This window comes from Mauremys reevesii, linkage group 1 (genome assembly GCF_016161935.1).
Source record: "Mauremys reevesii isolate NIE-2019 linkage group 1, ASM1616193v1, whole genome shotgun sequence".
Taxonomy (NCBI): domain Eukaryota; kingdom Metazoa; phylum Chordata; order Testudines; family Geoemydidae; genus Mauremys; species Mauremys reevesii.
Genome location: NC_052623.1, coordinates 195,529,981 through 195,543,118, shown reverse-complemented (window position 1 = coordinate 195,543,118; position 13,138 = coordinate 195,529,981). Strand labels below are relative to the sequence as shown.

At 42.0% G+C, this 13,138-nt stretch overlaps 1 protein-coding gene across 9 annotated transcripts in view; it reads left to right on the top strand.

Annotated features, from left to right (window-relative positions):
• The window catches only part of TMPRSS7 (transmembrane serine protease 7), a 62,991-nt gene that overhangs the window by 36,460 nt on the left and 13,393 nt on the right, over window positions 1–13,138 (top strand). For all 9 annotated transcript variants that reach the window (XR_005598984.1, XM_039539855.1, XM_039539847.1 and 6 more), the window contains 2 exons: window positions 1,395–1,507; window positions 7,484–7,590. Coding sequence is in view for 8 of the 9 variants with exons in the window: in XM_039539855.1 (XP_039395789.1) it covers window positions 1,395–1,507; window positions 7,484–7,590 (220 nt within the window). In the remaining variant the exon portion in view is untranslated. The remainder of the gene's footprint in view (window positions 1–1,394; window positions 1,508–7,483; window positions 7,591–13,138) is intronic.

Genomic DNA, 13,138 nt, shown 5'->3' with positions numbered 1-13,138 from the left:
GACAAGTAGAGTGAATTATATGATGGGGGCAAACATGTTGGTGCCACAATTTTATTCTTGGCTTGTAGGGTATGGGTTTGGGGGAGTAAGGAGGGGATAAGTTACATGGAAAGGAAACTGAAAGGAGAGGGGATGTTGCAGGGGCAGGTGTGGAGTGAGGCTGAGCTGAAGAGATGGTGAGGGAGGGGTTGAAGCAAACAGCCAATCAGCACAGGGCAGAGGAAGTCCAGTCTCTGAGATCATTAGCATTTCTGGGTCCCTGCTTTAGCTACTTATGCAGCTGCTCCTACAGGCTGGAGTCTGACTGGCAGTACTGAGGCTGAAGGTGTTGAGTAGTTAAGTATTCAGCATTAAAGCTGAATTTTGTTTAACTCTTCATATCTTGTTTACATTTTAAATTTCTTTGTTTGGGCAATGAATATAGACAAGCAGGTTTTAGACCTTTGTGATTAGTCCATTTCTTTTCATTTTTATTTTGAGATCAAGAGGTGACTTCAGGTTAAAAGTACTTGCTTGGGGAACAGATATGTGATGAAAAAGGGATCTACAATCTAGCAGACGAAGATATAACTTAGTCCAATGGCTGGAAACTGAAGCTAGACAAACTTAGAGTGGAAATAAATGCAAATTTTTAATATTGAAGATATTTAACCATTGGCACAACTTACTGAGGGTCCTGGTGGATTCTCCTTCAATAGCAATTTTTGAAATCAAGATATGCTTTAGTTCAAACAGAAATTATTGTGAGAAGTTCCTAACGCCTGTGTTATATAGGCAGTCAGACAATATAATTGAAATGGTTCTTTCTGGCTTTATAAAACAGAGATTCTCATGCACTACTACAATGCTGATGTTTTTTGGTTGCAAATATACTACTTGGTAATATTGTAGATCCATGTAACTGAGTGTGATTAAACTTTTAAAAAGTAAACTTTCATACATAAACACACCTTTTTTTTTTTTTAAACAAACCCAAAATACAGCTCATGAGTCTGACAAGGTCTTGTAAAATGGAAGAAATGGCTTCTGTGAGCCACCTCTACTTTTGAGTTGCAGTGTGTTGGCTTGAGGTTGTTAGTTGGCAGCTGTGGAGGACCGAACAGTTAATATGATCTGGTGACTTTCCTGTTTTGGGAGAGACATGGAGTGGATTTTCTGAGGCAATATTCTTGGAGCTTGCCAGTTCGGTGTCTGCATTTTCAGTGCCACTCGGCTGCTGCTATTTTTGTACAGCTCTGGCCTCTGATCTTTTGTGGGTGGGCCAGAACACAACACTTAAGTTGTCCTGTTGTGGAGCCAAAGAACGGCAACTAACTTAGACACTTATCCAACAGGCTCCAAAACTGGGATATTTAAAATAATATGAAACCTCACCAAAATATTTCTTTTTTTAGAATGTGGAAAAACGATATTGACAAAAGAGAAAACTGGCTTTGAGGGGCGAATTGTGAGTCCATATTATCCAAGCTACTATCCTCCAAAATGTATTTGTACATGGAACTTTCAGGTAATGTCTTGTCATCTTCTTTAGGCATTTTGCATAATTTAGGCAACAGAATCCTTAGAGAAGGCCAAAGGAAGGTTTTTGCTAGGTAGTGATGTGCTTTCTGAGAAATGAGGTAGTCATCTTATAGAATGGTTATTGCTAAATACATGCAATGCACTGGGACCTGTAGAAAGTAACCACTGAAACGCCCAACAGAAAGTAGCATCTTGAAATAGACAAACGGGTCTGCAATAACAGTGGCTGTGAATTTTATTTGAAATGCCAGGAGGCGTCCCATGAAAGATTAAATTAGATTTATCTGTTAACAAGAATTATTCATAAAATGCTTTGACGTAAATAATTTAAAATGTGCATGTGTGAAGTCCCTTGTGTAACAGAAAGTGTGTTCTGTCTGCCGCCATTCATCTGAGATGTGGGGCTGGATTGTAAGTGCTCAGCATTCACGGAGCTGGTATCCCATTTTCAACCAGAGTTCAGCACCTCTCATTTTAACTCTCAAGGCAAGATTTTTCAACACCCTGGCACCCAACACTCACTCTGTCGCTTAAAGGGAAGCTCAGCTCTTTTGGAAAATCTGGCCCCTGGTGCTAATGTACACAAATGTAAAGTGACACAAAACAGTGTGAAGTGCAGTGACACCGGTCCACGGGCTGTATGTAGACAGTGTTTGCCTTCTGAGCATCTCCACTCCAAACAGTTCAGCCAGTCTTCTAAAACATCTCAGACTGATTCTGCACAGTCTCTACTTGTGTTGAAGAGGTGGCTGATAAATGCAGATAATTAAAGTAAAACACTTGGTACCTTTTTGGATGGTCATTTAAGAAAATGTGGGGTCTTGTGTACACATTGAACTGAGGTAATATTACTTTGAACGCCTCTGTGTTCTCCTCTCATATCCATGGATCTGCAGGCACTCTTCATGCATTATACTTCTCAGGATTCATAGTGACAAGTCCTAGTTATTTGTGATGTCAGTGAATAGTCACTGCACTAGGAAAAGAGACTGAGTCTGTAGCCTGGGGATTACAGCAGTCATCTGGGATGGGAGAGACCCATGTTCAAGTCCCTGCTCCAGTGACATTAATCACTTATACAAAGTGGAATTGCTTCAACAGGAGAGTGTAGGAATATCTACGCTGGGTGTAATTCCCATCTTGAGGAGATGTACCTGCACTAGCTATCAGAGCTAGTGCACTAAAAAGAGTGTAGCTGTAGCAGTATGAGGGGCCAGTCACCCTGAGTACTTGCTGTCTGACATGTACTCAGAACACCATGACTGTATTCTATTTTTAGCACATTAGTTCTGTCAGAACTAGCTTTGATATTTTCCCTCAAGCTGGGAATTACGCCCATAGCTCAAAGTATAGACGTAACGTGAGGGAATGAAGGCCACATGATAGATGTGCAGTCTCCTTGTTTAACTTACAATTGGAAGGTGCTCAAATACTACCCTCAGGAGCATGATGTAATATGCAAGGTCTTTGAAAAATTTTTGAAGGAGAAAGTAGTTAAGGACATTGAGGTCAATCGTAATTGGGACAAAATACAACGTGGTTTTACAAAAGGTAGATCGTGCCAAACCAACCTCATCTCCTTCTTTGAGAAGGTAACAGATTTTTTTAGACAAAGGAAATGCAGTGGATCTAATTTACCTCGATTTCAGGAAGGCATTTGATGCAGTTCCACATGGGGAATTATTAGTTAAATTGGAAAAGATGGGGATCAATATGAAAATTGAAAGATGGATAAGGAACTGGTTAAAGGGAAGACTACAACGGGTCGTACTGAAAGGTGAATTGTCAGGCTGGAGGGAGGTTACTAGTGGAATTCCTCAGAGATCAGTTTTGGGACCAATCTTATTTAATCTTTTTATTACTGACCTTGGCACAAAAAGTGGAAATGCACTAATAAAGTTTGCGGATGAGACAAAGCTGGGAGGTATTGCTAACACAGAGAAGGACCGGGATGTCATACAGGAAGATCTGGATGACCTTGTAAACTGGAATAATAGTAATAGGATGAAATTTAATAGTGAAAAGTGCAAGGTCATGCATTTAGGGATTAATAACAAGAATTATTGTTATAAGCTGGGAACGCATCAGTTGGAAGTAACAGAGGAGGAGAAGGACCTTGGAGTATTGGTTGATCACAGGATGACTATGAGCTGCCAGTGTGCTATGGCCATGAAAAAAGCTAATGTGGTCTTGTGATGCATCAGGTGAGGTATTTCCAGTTGAGAGAAGGAGGTATTATACAAGGCACTGGTGAGACCTCATCTGGAATATTGTGTGCAGTTCTGGTCTGGTCTCCCATGTTTAAGAAGGATGAATTCAAATTGGAACAGGTACAGAGAAGGGCTACTAGGATGAGCCAAGGAATGGAAAACCTGTTTTATGAAAGGATACTCAAGAAGCTTGGCTTGTTTAGCCTAACCAAAAGAAGGCTGAGGGGAGATATGGTTGCTCTATATAAATATATCAGAGGGATTAAATACCAGGGAGGGAGAAGCAGCAAAGAATCCTGTGGCACCTTATAGACTAACAGACGTTTTGCAGCATGAGCTTTCGTGGGTGAATATGGAGGAGATGGTATAGTGGGATAGCCTAATTTTGGCAGTTAATTGGTCTTTGACTATTAGTGGTAAATATGCCCAATGGCCTGTGATGGGACGTTAGATGGGGTGGGATCTGAGTTACTACAGAGAATTCTTTCCTGGGTGTCTGGCTGGTGAGTCTTGCCCACATGCTCAGTGTTTAGCTGATCGCCATCTTTGGGGTCGGGAAGGAATTTTCTTCCAGGGAAGATTGGCAGAGGGCCTGGGGGGTTTTCACCTTCCTCTGCAGCATGGGGCACAGGTCACTTGGTGGAAGATTCTCTGCACCTTGAAGTCTTTAAACCATGATTTGAGGACTTCAGTGGTTCAGACATAGGTTAGGGGTTTGATACAGGAGTGGGTGGGTGAGATTCTGTGGCCTGCATTGTGCAGGAGGTCAGACTAGATGATCATAATGGTCTCTTCTGACCTTAAAGTCTATGATTCTATGATATAAAAACCTGCGTAGAATAGAATGGAGAGATCCATGCCATAATATCTCATAGCTCAGTGACTAAGGCACTCTTCTCAAATGGGGGAAACGCAAGAAAAAATCCCTTTCTCCACCTCGGGTAGACGGGGCAATTGAATTCAGGTCTCCCACATCCCCAGGTAGTGCCCTATCCCTTGGGCTAAAGGGTATAAGGAGGCCAGTGGAACCACCACCTCCTCCTGCCCTGCCACGCCACCCCCCCATTTATGACTCCAGACTGAAAAATCAAAATGTTTTGATAATACTGAAATGTAACTGTACCTTTCAACATTACTGATACATTTTGATTTTTTGGGGGTTTGGTCAAAACTATTCAGTAAATTTACTAATAGTTTTGTTTCCAGTCTTTTAAAATATTGGCAAAAATTTTTTCACCCAGTTCTGGTTGCCAGTTTTTTAACATGGGCAAAACATTTTTCCCTAGTTTTGTTCTCAGAAACAGCTGAAATATTTAGCCTGTATCAGACTTCTAGCACAGAAAACTTCATCCCAGTTATAAGCAACTGAAAACAGGCTCTTAGTGTAGGAAGTGTTGTGTTATTAAAAAGAAAATAAGTGGTAAAAAAAAAAGATTCAAAATTTTGCACTTGTTTCACTGTGGAGACAGACCAATTTCCACATTTTTTGGGGGAAAACTTTGATCACTTTTCTACATATTTTAGAACTTTTTTTTTCCATTTTAACTATCATTGTTTGTATTGTGGTAGTGCCTAGCAGTCCCAGTCATAGACCAGAGCCCTATTGTGCTAGGCACTGCACAAACACAACTAGGAAATGGCCTCTGCCCCAAAGAGTTTACAATCTAAGGATCAGCCAGAAGATGGATGCAGACAAACTGGGGAGCACAAGGAATCAGTGAGACAATATTGGTCAACGTGATAGGCAGTGGTCTCGGCACACCAGCAGCCTAACTGTTGTCAAGCATGAATGTGAGGAGGAGTTTATCTGGAGGACAAAAGAAAGTTCTATTGTGAAAGCTGCAGGGACACCAGAGTCTGTGCTTTAGCAGAGAACTAGAGAATGATCTCCAGCTTGAAAGTCCCTTCCTTTGGATTCTGTGATGTATCCTGATCCCCTCTGGAACATGGAAGCCCAACAACTCTGTTTAACTTGCCTTGTACCCTTGGAACTTGTTAAGGTATTAAGGGAACAAACGAAGAGCCAGTTAGTGTAGATAGCAGGAGGAGTGTAAAAAGGAAATAACTAAGAGCAATGATCTACACAGAAATAGTGTATTAAAAGTGGTGAAAAAGATTTGGAATTTGATGAGGAGGTAAGGTGAAAAGATTCAGAATGGGGAGTAGCTTTTCTTTTTTTGGTGGTAGGATTTTGAGTGAGTTGGTAGCAGGGTTGAGGTGGAAAAGCAAAGCATAAATTGAAAATGGGAGATGAACGAGCCAAAATATAGTTATAGCTTTTTGGAAGTAGGGATGGAGAGAGGCTGGACTCTATATATAGAGAGAGAGAGTGGAGGCAATCCAGCAGGACTTAATAGTTTTGATGTGGAAGGAAAGAGTAAAAACCAAGCAAAAGCTTTCAAACATGTATATTGAGGAGGATAATGGTGTTTTTTTCATGGTGATGAGAGGGAGTTGGGAAGTTTAAAGTAGGGAATAGGAGTTAAGGGTTTTTCCACATTGGTCTTGAGCTGTTAGGATACTTAGGCAGAGGAGAGGTGTGAGCCTCCATAGAAAGTGTGGGAACAACTGGTAACTTTGGTAAATGCAGTATTAGTAGAGTGGAAAGGGATGGAAACCTAAAGTGAGTTAAAGGAGAGGAAATCAAAGCATCAGAAAGAGCCATCAATCCCACTCAAGGAGTTGGGGGAGAGGGAATGAGGAACTCACTTAAGAGGTAGGAGTTCAAGTGGTGTTTTTATGTGCACGTTAGAATGTTCAAACTGAAGTCAGCAAAAAGTGAGAAAGCAAATAAATGAAGTACTGAATAGTGAAAAAGAACTGCATACATACATGCATAACTAGGAGGGGATGAGTAAGGGAGCTAGAGAACCAGGCAAGGAATAAGAGATAAAGGGAGCAGATTGAGTGGCTATTGTATTGTTGGAGACTAGAAAGAAGAAAATTTGAATGACCGAGTACGAAGGGAGAAGAACTGGGGCTATAGTGAACTGGCTCCAGACTGCAGAGAGGACATTCTAAAAAGCTTTTACCTTGTCCCCTGCTATTCTTAACTCAAAAGGCCTTTCACAACACACACAGGAATTGCTTTTTGGTATGTAGGAACTAACTCTAGCACGGTCAGTGCATATTATGCAAATGCTGTGTGTGTGGCCAAATTATATTTCTCTCATCAGTAAAAGATCGGGATGAGATCATGACTACTAGCTTCTAGTCACTTGTCTTCTGTTCCTGTAAAATGGAACCTCTGTTGATTACCTGTGTCTGTGATATCCTTAGGCTTAATTTGGGTTTTAAAATGCTTTGGAATCCTCTGGATGCAATGCGCTACCAAAAAGCATGATATGGAATAAAATAAACCATAACCTTGGTGAACTGGCACAGATGTACCTTTGTCTTAGCTGTCAGTCATCCATGGCTGTCTGCCCCTGCACTAATGAAGTTGGAATAGCCAGAGGCCTTTGATCTCAGTTTGAAAGCCGCATTCCATATATAGTCAGGAGATGAAAGGATTGTTTGCTTATGAGGGATGGAAAGCCTGCAGCTGCACTTGGCCTCTGCCAGCCTAAGCTTTTGCTGGCAGCTGAAAAACCATCAGGCCTGCTCAGGTGCTCTTTGTTGAGCTGTGCAAGCCAGTGCTCTCCTGTAGCTTGGTATCCTGAGAGCATAATAATTGTTAAGACAAATCTAAAGATTTTAATTCTCTGTGTGCACAAAATGTTTTTACCAGACTTCCTGCTTGTTTGCTACAGACTCCTCAGAACAGCCTGGGTATAGCATTGAAGTTTCATAACTACACTATCAGTGAGAAGAGCATCAAGGGCTGTGAGCGGGGATGGTGGAGAATTAATGAACACATGTAAGTATTTCCACATGGGTTATTAAACTAGGAATTGTCAGTAAACTCATTCACTCTCCTGAGGCATCTGGGTTAGTAATTCTTAGAAAAAGGGGGAAGAAGAGAGATTCATAAACAAGCACAGCATTTGTAACATGCCCCTTTATTTGGATGATTTGTATAACTATAAACCTAAAATCAGATATTTTTCTAATTAAAAGAACAGCTAGGCTGAAGAGAAGGGCGCGCTCTCTCTCTGTCTCCTCATATAAGAGAGAGGAATGGGAGAACGTGATGAAGATGGATCTCCTGTGAACCATGCAAAATAGCTTTGGGTTCACCGGGTTAATCAAACTGAATTTTTTGTACAACTTCTTAACCTGTAGCTTAATTTCATGATTGCTCACAAGAGATATGGAGTCTAATTGGAGTCTAGTGAAAGCATATCAGGTATCATGGGGACTTTATTAGGGAAGGTGTGGTTCTGTCCCTATCTCCATCAAAGTGCTAAGCTGGCATAGTTAGGTGCCCTGTGTGTGGTACATTTACTATATACCTGTCATTAGACTATTGCTGATTCTTTAGTTTCCCTCCACAGGCTCTTTGCATCCTTTTTTCACTCTGTTGTAGTCCTTCCCGCCTCTCCCCCCCGCCACCGTTCCCTTCACCCTTTACTCGTTGGGTTCCCCCCCCACACACACACAATCTTGCTTTACTGGAACATCGAATCTAATTAGCTGTTAACTCAAACTTTAACTTCTGAAGCCGCTTTGGAAACTCGTCCAAGTTTGGATCTACCTGAGGATATGAAAAGCTCATTAGCTAGAACAAGGGAAAAATGCCTTCCCATTGTTATAATCCTATACAGTTAAGTATTTAAATGAGAGGCTCAACCTCCTTCTGAAGCTTCTGGCATTGACTTTTGATGGAAGCTGATTACTGGACTACATGGACACTAAGTATTTCCCATATCAAATAGATATCCAGAGGACTTCATTTTTTCCTGAACTAGTTATAGGGTACCTATGAAATTCCCCAGGGTACAATCTGGACTATTGAACAGCTGTGTCCCCTCAATTCTCCAGATTGGGGTGCCTTTTACATTGCTTTGCTGTGAGAGTAACCACTCCTGGCCTGCTCACACACACAGCCTCAAACATGTAAATCACTCCCAGCCATTCAATGTGAGTGCTATGGCCAGCCACTCTTGAATTACACTGCAGGGAAACACCAGCAAATTCCCAGTCCCAGACTTTTCCCCAGAAATGTGTGTCTTGTACTGCCCAGCCCTTTCCCAGACAACACAAGCTCCTAGAAAGTCTGTCATTTTATTAATAGAAAATGATATATGCACAAATCCTGTTATCTCAAATGCAGTTTCCCAAACACTTCAGTCTGAGCACATTGGTTTAGGAAAAAAAAGTAAATCAAGTTTATTAACTACAGAAAGATAGATTTTTAAATGATTACAAGTAATGAATGGGTACAAGAAAATAAAAAATAATCCGCAAACTAAGCTAAATTAATTCAAAGCAAAGGCCTCTCTCACCACATGCTTCAGCAGTCTTACTGGCTTGATTCATTTCAGCCAGGATTCCACCCCCAGTTCAGTGTTTTACTTGCCTTGTCCTTCAGCAGTTGCTGGTGCTGTGAGCAAAGAGAAAGGGGGGAGTATTTTGGGGCATCTGTTCCCCTTTCTTATAGTTCTCTTTTTCTTTGAAAATCACCTCCAGCTGAGGTTCAGGAGACAGTCTGTGGGGACAAGAACCTCTAGCTACTTTGTTGCCAAAATGTAGATTTCTTGCCCACATCCTTTTTTCCTGCTAAAGAATGGTCTCTTAAACAGGTGATAGTCAATTTGATTTTGTTGACACCTGTCTGAGGCCTCAGTTTGCCTTTTGTCTCTGAGGAACTGGTTTGTGCCTGCTTTTCTAAACTTGGAACATGTCTCAGCAATGTCATAGAGTAGAATCTTATAACTTTACATAGAATGCTGTCACACATATTTTACAGGACAGTAATGATCAGCAAAATGAGTTTTCAAATGATACCTCACAAGGCCTACTTTGTGCAACATTGTAAAAAGGGTGAACATAGGGATACTGATTGTCACAGTACCTTGAAGGATTTAGGATGTTAGAAGACTTCTTGGATGATTTCATATCCAATGTGATATCTGAAAATGAAGCTGAGGTGGGGCTTTATTAGTGGGAATCTCTCCATGAAGAACCTCTTTTAAAAGAATTATGGTCCAGCTGTTTGCCTTCTGATTCATAGGATTTTTTTAAAAAAAGTATGGTCCATGGTAACTTTATTGTAGTGGTTTAATTTTCAAATGTGAGGACTGGGACCATATTCCTGATCTTAGTAATCCGGTGATATTACAGCTAGGGCTGGGTCAAATTTTCCATTGAAACTGCTTTTCAAAGGAAAACCAGGTGTTTAAACAAACTTTTGCATCAAGTGTCTGCTTGCATAGAAAAATTTGTGCATTTTGGGTGTTTCGCCAAAAAAAATTCAGTTCTTTCAGTTTCTCAATGCAAGGTTTTTTTGGGGGTCAAAATAGTCCAGTTCTGGCCAGTTCTAATGACAGCGGTAGCTATGTTGGGTGAACCTGGTTTAAAAAAAACTGCTGGAGACTTGCATGGTTTTGAGGATTGGAGTAAGGCCTTGGTGTGATAACTGGGACCCCCCCCACCCCAAAATTACTACAGTTGTCTGTTCTGATTACATGGGGACAGGTTTAGCCAGTCAGGGACCCACAAGTCCTACTGTATGACTTTCACTATCTATTCAGTGAGCCCAAAAAGCTTCTGTCTACCGAGAGAGCGCGCACATTCTGAGAATTGATTTTTGCTAAAGTTTTTACAGGCTTCTAAAAATAGATGTCTTCTTGTTAATGTTTGTGTGTGTGAAAACACCAGCAGAAGAATTCCACATACTGTGAAAAGCTGTAAAAATTTCCACAAGGGACTGTTTTAAAAAAATACTCTGCTTCATCGCCTCATTGTGTGTCCCATCAGAAGTAGTCACTGGCAGGTCATCTTGTGTGGGTGAGAGGAGACAGACTCTCCTGGCTTTGGGAGCAGGTGGTCAAGTACATTAGCTGGTTTCTTTGCTACGGAGGTGTGTTGGGTGCAGAGGCAGGTCTCTGCTAGCTAGTAGGGGGGAATCAGATGTCTAATAAACCTCCTGCTGTGTGCGCACTCTGGCAGGCCCTCTCTTGCTGTGGGAGTGTTAGCAGGCATGTGGCAAATGAACCACATGCACTCCTATTGGCCTTGACGAAATGCAGGAAGTCCCTGCTCCTAGTAGTAGGGGAACAGAACTGGGGAGCTTGGTCAACAATGCACTTGCACAAGCTCCCTTCTGCTTACCCGTGTGAATGAGGTTTGGGGTTTTACAACGAACACTTTGCATAGCTGTTCTCATGCCATTTAAAAAGCCATACACCTCTCTCTATTTGCTGCTGGAGCAGAACCTCTTTCATCTGTCAGAAGTACTTAATTTTGCTTTGCATAGTAGCTTTATTGCACCAAAGTCCCTCACAGAAACAAGCTTTCCCATTCGTTACAGCAGATGGTTGTGGTGCACACAGACACGGTTAATGTCCATTAGTTCCTTGAATTCTCATGAGAAGTGGACTGATTAACTTCTCTGCTATCTTTTGTATTGAATATGCTATTATCTGTTTGTACAGCATCTAGCACAATGGGGTTCAGGTCCTGTTGTGATGACGGGGCCTAGAAATTTACCCTAATTGTAAGCTCAAATGTAAAAAGTGAGGTGTAAGTTCATAAGATGTCACAGTAACTTGTAATGATAAATGGTGATGCAGGGGAAAAGGTGCGAAACAGAGACTGATTGAATTGTGCCAAACAAAAAGGCCGACTGATATAACTCAAGGACAGTGTTAAGATCATAGTTGGTAAACAAGAGGAGTTGGGGACTGGAGATCGGTGAATAAAAATTGGTGTGTTAGAAACTAGGCTTAATTGGTGGACAAAATAATGAGGATGGGGAATTCTACCCATCACTCCCTTTTGAGGTTCCTACAGAGACTTTGGTCGAATAATTGGCTACTAGAGCACCATTATGGCTGCCATCCCACCATCTCTTGATGCCCCCCCAGAGCTTTGTCATCTTGAGAAATATACTGGCCAGAGGGGGACCCCCATGACATCCCCATCAATACTGGCTTTAGCTAAATCCCAAACACCAGGGCCGGCTCCAGACCCCAGCGTGCCAAGCGCGCACTTGGGGTGGCATTTTGCCGGCAGGGCGGCAGGCGGCTCCGGCAGACCTTCCAGTCATGCCTGCGGGAGGTCCACCAGAGCCGTGGGACCAGTGGACCTCCTGCAGGCATGACTGCGGACGGTTCGCTGGTCCCGCGGCTCGGGTGGACCTCCCGCAGGCACGTCTGCAAGAGGTCCCCCGGAGCCGCGGGACCAGCGCACCCTCCACAGGCACATCTGCAGGAGGTCCCCCGGAGCTGCGGGACCGGGGACCGGCACCGTGCCCCCTGCGGCATGCCGCCCTGCTTGGAGCGGCCAAATTGCTAGAGCCGCCCCTGCCAAACACCACCTGAGATGTGAGTCTTTGCCCCCTTTTCTCCACCTTGCCACCTAAATATGTCCTTTTCCTTCCCTACCTTCTTTCTTCTCTTGACTATCTCTCTCCCTTTTCCTTCTGTCTAATAAGTGTCTGGCTTAGCTGGCCAGATTGTGTATTCTGTAACACTGCTGTAAGCCTGTGGTTAGAAAGTGACAACTAAAAGCAGTGCCCTCAAAGGCCCAATGCTGTTAGAAGTTTGCCAGGTCTCAGAGTAAGACTATGTGCTGTCCTGGCATTTTTCAAGCAGTGAGGTTGCAAGTGAATGTTAACACCAGTCTTCCTTTTTTCTGTATCTTTAATAAAAGGTTAAAATTATTAACGGTGTGTATGACATCGTATTAAGCTGGCTGAGGTCTCTATATACCAAACCTTGTTTAAAACCCAGTCACTGTCCAACATTAAACACCTGTGGTCCAGATATTGAACCTAAATTAATACAACAGAACTACCATAATAAACAGAATGAATAAAATGTAACTTCTAGTTCCAGCCTACAAATCAGTCCTTATCAGACAGTGCCTCAAATCCAATAATTCATCTGATCCTTCCTTGAGTTTAGTAGGCGTTAACCAAAGTTGTTTTTGAAACAGTTCTGCTCTTGGCTATGCTTGCAAAATAAAGGTGTTCAGCATCAATTCAGCTGCTTCCATTGCTGTCACCTCTTGATAATGATGGGTATTTTGCTAGTGTAGATAAAGCCTTAAAGTGGACAGATTATTCCTCATGATGAACTGTTAGTTTGGGGAACTTTTCCTTTATTAGTGTCAAATTCTAGACCAGCCTCAGTGCTTAAATGTTGCTCAGAATTTTTTCCACTTTCAAAAGCTTACTCTATTTTTAAAATGAGTCTAAAAGGCTGATGGATGGCATTCCTTTATTATTTATATTTTTTAAATATACACACTAAATATAAATATTGTTTTATGGCAGTGTCTACAGATCATGTGCAGTCTCT